Below are 12,193 nucleotides of genomic sequence, written 5' to 3' on the forward strand. Positions count from 1 at the left end.
AAGCAGACATAAGTTGTTTAGATTTTAGGAAAAGCAGATGTAAGTTGTTAAGAGGCTATGAGGAGGTAAATGGATAAAGTCCTGTTAGGGCAAAGGTCCTCAGTGTGTAGGCATGGACAGATAGTGATGGTATGTTGGAGGAATCAATGTACTGGTCCTTGTTTCCTAATTGGGCCTTCTCAACTAAGTCTTCAGCAAAGAGAGAAACCTATTAAATTTCACCCTACAGTGTAAGTGTGGTTGACTTGTTGATAAAGCATGCATATCACTGACTTGCTATATCAATAATGCTACATGAAAAATCATCTTCAGCAAGAAACAGGTAAGAAAGCTTTTCCAGTGGATCACACAAAGTAAGTATCCTGTCTAGGAACTCATTACTCAAAATGTTGGCATAACTACCTCAGCTCTGCCGAGAAAAAAAAATGTCAGTCCCATGCACATAAAAGACTGAGATAGGGCAGATTTAAAGTTCATTATTACATAAACTGAAGTAACTCTATTGTCAAAAGTAAAGAAGAATATCTGGAGAAGGGTTGTACTAACTAGGTTAATGCCTTTCCACTGCATCAACCACCGAAAAGTTCCACTTAGCCTGGTTTAAACAAGTGTTGACTTTCTACATGACTTAAAAATGATAGCGTCTACTGTTTTCTTCAAAGAAGCTCTTGGCATGTGAGATATTGCTGAATAACTTCAAAGCCTAGAGGTCTAAGGTCTACAAATGAAAAATTTGATTTGTGTCCAATGTTTTTTTTTTATCTTCAGCACTTCTTGGACAGGCTAACCAAGTGGTCATAAAATTACTTTAACTCAGCCAGAGAGGAGCTAAGCAGTCGCATAGATATTGGGTTTCTAGAAACTATCCAAAAATATTTCCAGACTACTGCAATATAGAAGAAAGGTGTAAAATTCCAGGATGTACCAGAGATGAAAGATGGCATCCAACTTCTAGGCTGCCATGTCTAACTAGGTTTAGACACTGAACTGGCAGACTGCCATTGAGACTGTTGTGAAAGTCTGTCATAAGGTGTCCCATAGTCACGACAACACACTGAAAAATGTTGGAATCTATTGACCACTCTGAGGAGGGACCCTGGTCCTTTCTGCTCAAACTACTGTACTTGTAACCACATTGTATTTTTGTGGCTTGAATCTTAGGAGGATGGTCATCCCATCCTACATTCTTTACTTTGCGTGAAAATCTCAACTGCCAAAAAAAAAAGGCTTCTTGATTCTGTACATATGTGAAACTGTGGTCATTTAACTGAAAGACTTTGACACTTATGCATTTCTGTGCAAATTGGAGACTATTATGAGTAAAAAAGCAGCCCTCAAATCCAGGAAGTAATGTAGCAAACTCTTCCTTGATAGTCCCATGCTTCCTGGTAGTCTAGGTGATCTTTCAACCTTTGTATAGCAGTTTATGTAAACAGAACTTCTGTAGCACAAGTTACCAAGAATACCACTATCCTTAGATTATGAACATTCGGTAATTAAAGAAGATACTCCATTATGCTGTTCAAGTTGAAAACTAAGTGGTTCTTAGACTGAATGTCAGATGTCCAGGATCTAATTTTTGAACAACAGCAAACAAATCTTGAACTAGCTGCAAGGAACTAACTCAGCAGGGAGACCATGTAGCTTATCAAGTCTCGTCAAAAGTCAACATGGGAAATCCAAATTCTGGATAATTCCTGCCTTGAGAATAAATTCTTTTGAAAACCTGTCCCTGTTGGTTGGACTCTGGTGACCAGTGTCCACATCCAAGCTTATGGGGTGTAACCACTGAAGTCAGTTTCCGGCATGACTACTTCTAGTTAACCTGAAGTCCTGGTTGCTGACATAACTGGAAAAGTCATAGCATGTGCGGATAAATATCATCTGGACTTGATGGCATCACAATCCAGTCCTCTTGAAACCTGAAGATTTATCAGGTTCCTGTTTGCAGATCACTAACACAGCTAGAAACAGAACAGCTTCCTCTCTCAAGAAAGCAAAGGTGCTTCATTGTCCCAGGTGAACAGGAACACAGTCGTAAGCATCAAAAGGATCACAGATGATAGGAAAGTCTTTCTGGATGGAGAACAAACTGGAGTTAAGCTGGATGAGACTGATGACTATAGTCTGTTTTTTTTTCATCTGTCCACCCACCTGTGGTGCTTGTGCATGGTAACACTGCGTCCCGGGCTTTAAATAGCTATGCTATGTGTAAGTTTTAAGCAGAGAGAACCATAATAAAAGGATATCTGGGTGTACTTTTGCAACTGAAAAATGTTTTAATAATTTACTGTGTGCGAACTACACCGTTTATATTCGAAATAGGACATTGTTATAATTGTTGAATGTACAGTAAGCTGCTTTTCGAGGTGGCGAATGGAACAGCCAGACGCTGTGGCGGAAAAATTGCTTCTCTGCCGTTCACTACGGCAAGATGTCAACTTTATTGGACCACACCTACTCTGCTACTGAGCTATGTGTTACAACATTACATGTAAGTATATCAGTATATACTTTTAATTTTTATAAAGTGCGTTTTAGCCAGATACGATAAGACGTACCTTGGTTTAGCATCTGTTTAATGGAATTTATGGAAATGTTATTTTTGCATTGACCGTATTTAGAAAGGAGAAAGCTCTGGTTGTACTGCTTTTTACTTCAAGCTGTCACCTTATTTGCTAGTCACTGGCATCAATATCATTGCTGTTATTATAATGGATTCACTTAAGCTGGAACCCCAAGAGTGGTGCATCTTGATTAACGAATTACAGTTGAGCGAGAGGGGGAGGCGGGTGGAGTGTGTTGTTCCGTCTCCCTCTCACTCCCTCTCTCCCGGACCACAATACAACTTATTCACACAAATCACTTGATTGATAAAACATCTGTTCACTTTATTGTTATGAGGAAGTATTCGTTTTTCATCATTCTTTCTCGAGGCCGTTTTTCAGCCAAGGATATTAGGGTGGTAATCATACAATGCTGACAATATCTTTATGACAAGCTGAGTTATAAGGAAAAACAATTAAGGATTTTTTTTACATAAAAGTGTCTGCTGCCGCTATATGATTCTATGGTAATTCCTCATTTCCCATAGTTGACTGAAAAAAATTTGTAGCTACTCCTTTTATTTAACATTTTAACATTACAATTATGTTAAGAAGACGTATCAGTGCTAGGCTACATGTTAAACTATTAATAAATGAATATGTAAACAAATGTAAGGCTCCTTTGATTAAGGGATTACCACCCTAATAGTCTTGGCTGGAAAATTGTCTCGAGAATGAATGATGAAAAACGAATACTTCCCCATAAAAATGAAGTGGCGAACAGATGTTTTATCAATCGAGTGATATGTGTGAGTAAGTTGCAGTACGGTCCTAGAGGGAGGGAGGGAGTGAGGGGACGGAACAGCACTCTCCACCTGTATCTGGCTAAAACACACTTTATAAAAATTAAAAGTATGTACTGATATGCTTACGTGTAATGAAGTAACACATAGCTTAGTAGCAGAGTTGGTGTGGTCCAATAAACTTGACATCTTGCCGTGGTGAACAGCGAGAAAAGCAATTTTTCCACCACTGCGTCTGGATTCACCACCCCGAAAAGGCAGCTTAAATTCAACAACAATAACAATATCCTATTTCGAATATTATCGGTGTAATTCGCATACAGTAAATTATTAAAATACTCTTCAGTTGCAAATGTACACCCAGATATCCTTTTATTTACCTAAAACTTACACACAGCATAACTATTTAAAGCCCGGGACGCAGTGTTACCAAGCGTGAGCACCACAGGCGGTGGACAGATGAAAAAAAACCGACTCTAGGTGACATCCTTCTATTGCATTAGTTAGTATGAAGAACAGCTGAATATCTTGGGAGCTGTATATCACTTTTTGCCGTTCCAATTTATTTAACATCAATCTCACGTCACTGTTCTAGTGCACGATACCTCTCCATTTTTGTCCTGGAAGGTCAAAGAAGCATTGACAATCACAGAGTTGGAAGAGGAAATAAACTGCCTCCACACCTTCAGAGGAGTGCTTCTACTTCCTGATTACTACTGTAGTACATCTGCCAAGAGGAGACTTGTTCTCTGCAGGTTCTCACAGAAAAGCACTCTTGTTGACTGAGAATTAAAATGTCCTCTTTCCAGTCACCTTGGTTAAAAGCAAAATTGTCATGTGGCACTCCTTTTCACTGCTAGATGCAATTCCGATCAAGAGCAGGTTAGTGCTCATGCCTAGTTAGTGCGTGAAGGCATCAGCATGAGTAAATTAATCCTGCCCACAAATCTAGCAGCAAAATCTTCCCAAACAAAGTCACAAATGAAAGGTTTCCTTTGTGCTTAGTCCATGTCTTCAGGGAACTTCTGTACAGGGCTCTGGCCTTTTTTCACATGTAGACACATATCATATATCTGCAATTGACAAGTGTAAAACAGTTTAATGATTGATTTATAGATTTTAGGCATACATGCCAAGCACAGGGGTAATTAAGGCCATTCAGCACTGAAACGGAAATTAACAGTAAAAGTCTGAAAGGTGTAACAGGAGGAAAACCTCACAGTCACACAATGTATCAGTTGTTAGGAGAGGGTGGACAGTAAGAAGGGAGAAAGAGAATATGAACAGAGGTACAGTAAAAGGAATGAAAGCAGTTGCAGCTAGGGGCTGAAGGGATGCTGCAAAGACCCTTAAGCAATGTCTACATTGCACCGCATGAGGTGCACTGACGGCACTAACCCCCTACAGGGTAAAACAGTTTAAAATAGGGTTCCTATGAATGCTAGCTTTAATGCTTTCAATAAAATACCACGAAACATTAGACACTTCTGCAGTGACAAATATGAACAAGAAAATATTATTTTGGCAAAAAAATTAATAAACTGCATGCAATTGTTTAGACTCAAGATAAAAGAATAGTTTTTATAAACAGCAGAATATTGGTCAAAGGCACACCAATTCTAAATAAAAGCATACAAAAATAAAATATCACTGAAATATCTGTAATCATTGTTGAACTAAATACACAGCGGATGATGAGAGCAATAAAGGACACGGCCTATTCCATACCTACACACAAATACACAATAATTATGTATAGATAAATATTATGCCAATAATAAACAAAAACTTACCTCTCAATTTTTCACAAGGAAATAAGCCTAAAAATATTAGGACCTACAGTTAGCGACACTACTGAACAGGCACTGATTCTTTGTAAATTAGCCTACTACAACATCAAAATCATTCATTATCCTCAAAAATTGCTCATAAATCACCAGGTGTTCTTTAACAAAAATTATATTGGTGCCTGCATAATCCCTGTTGCCACTGTACCAGAACAATATAGCCAAATTTCAATGTCAAGTACACAAAATTAATATGTGAATGGAAGACTATAAACTGTGCAAGAACACTGCATGTAATGGAGACCATAGTGACACCTCAACTTAACGGACAGTTGAGGCATATAGCCTACACAATACAATACCTTACAGTGTACTGTACAGCAATTCTGTATTAAGTAATTAATAGCCTATCCTAATTGGTATTTTGTAGCCTTCTCTCAGTTTAAAATATTTACTTATCATTCAATTTTAGAGAATAATATGCAGAATTAATTTCTTTTAAAAATACGTACAGTACAGTAATGCAAATTAATTGCTTTTAAAAATACATACAATACATTAATGCACAGTTTAGCCTAACAAAATTTTGGCTGATTGCAGTAGTTCTACCTACATACAAGGTGTGCTTACAAGATTTGTAGAATTCACAAATATCATACAATATACAATCTCATAAACATCTTTGTTTGGTTTGAGTTACAAAACACTTTGCACCTACCGTGGCTCTCTCTCTGGTACAGTATTTTTATTGACATTTATTTAATGCAATTTAATATTGTACTCAATCCATTAATGTACTGTGAGATGCATATATTTCTCAGTCTGAGTGAGTGTATGCATATATGTACACATCATGTTAACCTGAGTTACACAGTGGGTGTTTGCTCTCTCTCTCTCTCTCTCTCAAGATTTTACTTTTTTTTTTATAAAGAATAACCCAGCAAGAGAGAGACAGAGGAGCAGGCTGTGTCTCTGTTTTAACCTGTGTTAAAACAGAGACAAAAGAGGTTTATAGACTTTTATATACCGTATATTTCCGTGTATAAGACAACCTTTAGATAAGTTGAGGTAAAAAATTATGGCAAATTTTCGTGAATTTATCTCATATCTGTAGTATAAGACAACTGCTAAATTGCAAAACTATCTGTGTATAGGCTGGCTTTTGGTTATGTAAAGATGATGTTATTACAAATGCTGTTTTACTTACCAATTCTATATCATGTTTTTCCTACAAATGTCCCCTAAAAGGAAACCATTGTTTTGTTTAAGTTTCACCACCAATCACAAACAACCCCTAACAACAATACAATAATTATCATACATAATCATCATTCATATGACTGAATTGTTCTAAACAGTTGTTTGTAATAAAAAACTGTTATTTACTACCAAAACAATGATGAATTTTTAATTAGCAATTAATGTTATGTTATTCTAATTACACTACCTTAAAAATTTCTAAAAGGTTACCGAAAGATAAAGGTTGCTGTGAGGGCAACCATAATTCAATCTTTACAATTTCTCAGTTGGGCTCATATAGATAAATGTTGAGTTCATTGATATGGAATTATTCCTCAAATATGCCCTTAATATATAAGGTAAAAATGGCTTTATTACCTTTATTATCAGTTTATTTCATAATGTGAATCTTTTCATGTATGTCGGTGGTATTTGCCCTGAACTGAGGCTAGCCTACTGATTAACAATACACTGTACTTAGAATTCAAGGTGTGATTTTTAGAATGGTAGAATAAGACAACCCCAATTTTTAGGGGTCAAGTTTAGGATTTAAAGGTCATCTTATACATGGAAATATACAGTACTTATGATATTTTGTATTTTACATATCTTGTAAGCATAAGCTACTTGGTAAGTAAGCAGAACCACTACAAGTGGCTACAGTACATGCAAATTTTAACTAAACATAATGCTGTGTGTTCATATATACATGCACACATATGTAGTGTTTCATTATGTGATTTTTGTGTGCATACAGACATGCACACATATCCAGACTGAAAAATTTATGTATGCAACTTTACATTATTGTATTGAGTTCAGTACTGTACTTCATTAAATAAATGTCAATAAAAACACTGTACAAGGGAGGTGGGGGAGGCTTCAGCGAAATGTGTAGTGGTTTCTAACATGATGCTAGTGGACATATAGAAACACACATACACATACTCAGACTTGGAAAATTACTATATACAGCACAAAATTTTACCTTGAAAATTACAAAATATTAACAACAATCAGTTAAACATAGTACATGTCAATAAAAACAGCAAACTGCATTAGATATGTACCATAAATTTGGTGTAAGAACAGTAGTGAGGCTCCAGTGGGAATGAGACTGTGGGCATTTTAGTCTTAATTCACAGTCAATGAATGCCACTGGTATGTAATGGAGTAAACAGTGATGTTCCAAACTTAGGTGTGGAGGTGGTAGACTGAGGTAACTAGACTTCTTTTAATTACAGATCTTGAGACTTGCAGTGCTTGCTGGCATAATGAAACAAGGAAGCACGAAGCAATCACTTTAAAAATAAATTTTGCTCAGGAAATTACACTTCTTTTCACCTGAGAGCTTAGATCAGAGCAGTTTCTAATACAAAAAAAATCACTTTAATGTAATTTACATACAGAACTCTTATACATTTGATCAACAATGATCTGCAGTAGAGTGATTACACATTCTGAAATAAAGTAACAGTCTATTATATGCATTGAATTAAAGTTTATTTAACCATACATCTCAGATTTTCTGAGCATGTGACTGCCAGATGAACAAAATGGTACTTTCACTTTTACAAAATTACTTTTCAAGAATAATTTTAGTAATTTTCTGCATATATATTACATTATGTAAATATATTGTACAGCAGTTAGAACCTTCATAATGAGAAAAAATAACTGCAGACTTGATGACACATCCTGTAAGTATGGAAAGCTGATAGCTGAGATCCAGTCAACTGAGGTGTCAGTGTAGAAAAAAAGTTACTGAAGTTACTGCCAAATCAGTCTCGGGAACTGCTAGTACTTGACAGTTAGGCAGACAAAAATTTCCAAAGTAATTTCCATTGCCACACAAATGGGCTATATATGCAATGGGTTCATTGAGAACAAACTACAGTACTGCAGAAAAAATTACAATCATGAAAGTAACTACTTAATGCAAGAGAGAAAGGAATATGGAAAGGTAAGAACATCTCATAAAATACAGGAAAGTTATATTCCATGAACATGTGATATTTTAAGCAAAGCTTATACTATATGGAGATGAGGAAAGTGAAGGTTTTACTACATTTCAAGTCTTTCATCCCCTATAGTAACATGGTCCCCCCCCCCTTTGTTTTTAAATACCTATTTAGTCATCCACTTCAAACCAACTTGTGAGGCTCGGTAAGGACACTATTCTTTGTATGGCCTTTAAAGGGGGTGCTGCATCAGTGCATGGTGAAACAAACTGCAGGTGGCTTTAAAGTTTTTGCTGAATGCCATCAACCGATAACCATTCTTTTCATTCTTTCATTTTTCATTAACAGTCTCTTACATAACAGTCTACTTTTTTAAACTATGTTTTATTCCAGCGCTTTCATCCAACATTAGACAAAATCATTTGCGTCAGCCCAGCATAAATAGGTCTAGAAGCACTACTAAGTGGTCTGGTTAAATTATATAGCAATAATTAGTTTGTATGAACACTTAAATTTTAAATACTACAGAGTAAAGAGAAAAGCTCATCTAATCTACATATATCACATTATCTGCTTTATTTCTTTTACATATAATTAACATAACAGAAACTCAAAATATAAGATATCACATAATGTACTAAAGTTTCATGAGTGGAAAACATCCTAATGAAAAAGTGACATCTGCAGGACACTTTGTTGTAAAAATATGAGGCCCATCATCGCCTTCTTTCCATACCTCTCTAGAAGCAATGACTTTCTTTGGTACTTTTCTCGATTTATCACAGTAATCTGCAACTAAGATATTAGCATCACCTATATCTTCCCTTTCCCCATTATCACAAGTGTGCTTATCAATTCTACCACCATGAGCCACTGTATTATCTATATTTCCCAGATCATCCTCAATATCTAGTACTTCAATCACATGATTATCTAAGTCATCATGGCTAAAACTATAAATTTTGCCATCAACAATACAAACATTAATAGGAGGAGCAAGGAAGTATCCATACTCTACAACACTGTGACCTCCTTCTGGATAATACCTGTATACTTTAGTTGAACAGTGATCTGAAAGATAAAATTACCATCTATTAGTCTCCTGAACACTATCTGCAATCCTAAACACAAATTCTTTGCAAATGCATTTTGACCAGATAACATTAAAGGCCTGCTTAACACAAAAACTAACAAGAGAGCACAGTTTAGAGGAGGCATTTTCAACACTTATCATAAAATTTGTTACCAAAAGATTTTCTTTAACATAACACCAATCAATTATGAATGCAACATCAAAAAAACTATTTAGAACGGAGTTAAGCCACTAGCTCCTTCCACCAACATCAATGTATATACAGTATGCATGCCCAACCTACTGACATCTCTTGTAACGAAAAACAACACCTGTGTACACTACCTACGTAAAAGGAGATGAATACCAATGTGGTTTATGAATTATCTGACCCAAGGAGGAATGTAGACCTTCCATAGAAAGCCAGTCGACTACAGTACACTTAGACGGCTAATTAAAAGTGCGCAAAAACACGGGGGCCATCTTCCAATACTACACAGACAAACAAGATAAGAAAACATTGTTAAAAGAACCGACAGACAATGCCAGAATAAAATACAAATGCAATACATATCGGAACCTGACAATAATAGCAGCTGTGTGTATGACAACAGACAAACCAATGCTAAAGATCCAAATGGAAGGAGATGGGGCCCCCTCCCAACTGCCCAAGGGAAGGGCAGTGACATACAAACTAGAAATAGAATGTAAACCCAATGCAATACATTATGTAAATATGTATAAGGTAAATAATTACCCACCTCCCTAGGAACCTAAGCATTGTAAAAATTAAAAACAAATTATTCCCCAACCATACATTGCAATCCCTTGGTGCTAGAAATGGAATACTGGATGCTACTGTTGTCTTAGTTCTTTCTTGACAAAACCTGCAACACAGGCAAAATGGACCTTAGCAAGTGAAATAAATGTATACCAAACGCTGACTGTGTTCTTATTCAGGCAAGTGAAGAAAATGGAAACCAACACTATGTTTCCTTATTCAAGACTTTTAAAGAAAGACAAGGTAGAAGTGAGAAAATATGATACAGTAAACCCTCGTATTCGCATTCTCACAATTTGCGGATTTCTCTATGGAACGTATATACACATTATTCGCGGAAAACTCACTCATTCGCGGTATTTTTCACTGCGAAATATACACATTATTCGCGGAAAATTCGCTCATTCGCGGTATTTTTCACTGAGAAATACTCACTAATTACTGTATTTTCATATAATTTTCATGACTAAATGTAAGTTTTGTGATAAAACTATTAAAAGTCAGGTACCCAGGTAGTGCTCGAGTTACGATAATCCGCCTTACAATAATTCAATTTTGCAAAGGGGTAAGCAATTAATATCGATGCGACAATATTTATAAAATATTTAAAATTTAGCGCGGGCGCAGGCAGCAGCGTATAATCAGGCAGCGAAGAGACCAAATTACAATAGACCAGCTTCTTTTCCTCCATCTCTTTATCCCATCTTCTAGTTTAAAAAGTAAAAGAGAATGATAAAAGTATTGTTAGTAACGTTATACTCGAGTATACAGTATGCATACAGCCATAAACAACTGAATGAGAAACTGTTGTTTTGCTTATAACCGAATCAGACAACAACAGCCGTTTTGCTTGTACTGTATTTCAACCATCGTACGGTAGTAAACAATTACTGTAGTTGTGTTACAAATGACGTTAAGTAGAATAGGACTGATATATTTTTACATAATACCCTTATTCGCTATGGACAAAAGATCGGCAAGGAAATATACCAAATTTAAGCTGCAAGTTATAGCTGAAGCTGAGAAAACAATGTTCAAGTTGCTAAGGACTACAAATTATCGTGCATCGGCAACATGGATGAAACTCAACTTTAATTAAAATTGGAGAGAGTATGTTAATAAATACTACTGGGCATGAAAGAACACATTACTGCTGTTTTTATGCTGATAAATGATAAATACATAAAGCTTGTATTATAGCGAACGGAATCTTGATTTTTTTTTTTACACAAAACAAACATGCCCCCAAACGGCCAACATCATCAATAAACAAAAAAAATAACTAAATTAATTCACAACGAGACATATTTAGGTTATAATTCAACTTAAAAACACTTTGTATAACAAAAAATAACCTTGCCCCATATACAGTAAATAAAGTATCTAGAGATTCATTTACATTAACTAGAAGGAAGAAAAGTGTTCTGAACCGAGTTAAATATGCGAAATAAACTTATCGCATAATCGATTTCCAAACCAAAACATTGATCACTATGATCACAATTTATAATACAAAACCAATATAAGAATATATACAATATTATTTGATAGTGAAGTAAAGTGTAACATTTTAAAAGATCCATGGAAAAGATGCATATTTGTTACGGTGATTTTTGTATAATACGATATTAATATGTAAATATAGGGTACAGTGTAATGTAGGCTAGGCTACCGTATATGTACAGTCATACCCTGAACTTACACGAGGTTAGGTCCCAGAACCCCTCACACAAGGCAAATTTTCATGTAAGTTTGGCATGTCTCTAAAAATGCTAATAAATGCTTATTTCTAAAGTTTACACACTAAATATGACCCTAATCATGCTCCCAAATTATTAAGCTAACTTTTAAATGACATTAAAGTTACTGTAATTTCATATAAAAGTTAGCTTAATACATTACCCTTAAAAAAAGAAATAAATGGTTGACATAAAAACAGAGTTAGAAGGGAATTTCTCTCTCTCTCTCCCCTTCCAACCAATCTATTTTTAGAAGTCTTCTTAA

The 12,193-nt window shown here is 35.5% G+C and overlaps 2 protein-coding genes across 5 annotated transcripts in view; one reads left to right on the forward strand and one right to left on the reverse strand.

Annotated features, from left to right (window-relative positions):
* LOC136825859 (sialin-like) overlaps nucleotides 1–12,193 on the forward strand; it is a 198,023-nt gene that overhangs the window by 142,138 nt on the left and 43,692 nt on the right. The gene's annotated exons all lie outside the window — the stretch shown is intronic.
* LOC136825825 (kelch-like protein 30) overlaps nucleotides 8,885–12,193 on the reverse strand; it is a 123,944-nt gene continuing 120,635 nt past the window's right edge. For all 4 annotated transcript variants that reach the window (XM_067082780.1, XM_067082794.1, XM_067082787.1 and 1 more), the window contains exon 10: nucleotides 8,885–9,407. In XM_067082780.1, the coding sequence (XP_066938881.1) occupies nucleotides 8,974–9,407 (434 nt within the window). In that variant the 3' untranslated portion in view covers nucleotides 8,885–8,973. The remainder of the gene's footprint in view (nucleotides 9,408–12,193) is intronic.

Source organism: Macrobrachium rosenbergii, chromosome 3, assembly GCF_040412425.1.
Source record: "Macrobrachium rosenbergii isolate ZJJX-2024 chromosome 3, ASM4041242v1, whole genome shotgun sequence".
Classification (NCBI taxonomy): Eukaryota; Metazoa; Arthropoda; class Malacostraca; order Decapoda; family Palaemonidae; genus Macrobrachium; species Macrobrachium rosenbergii.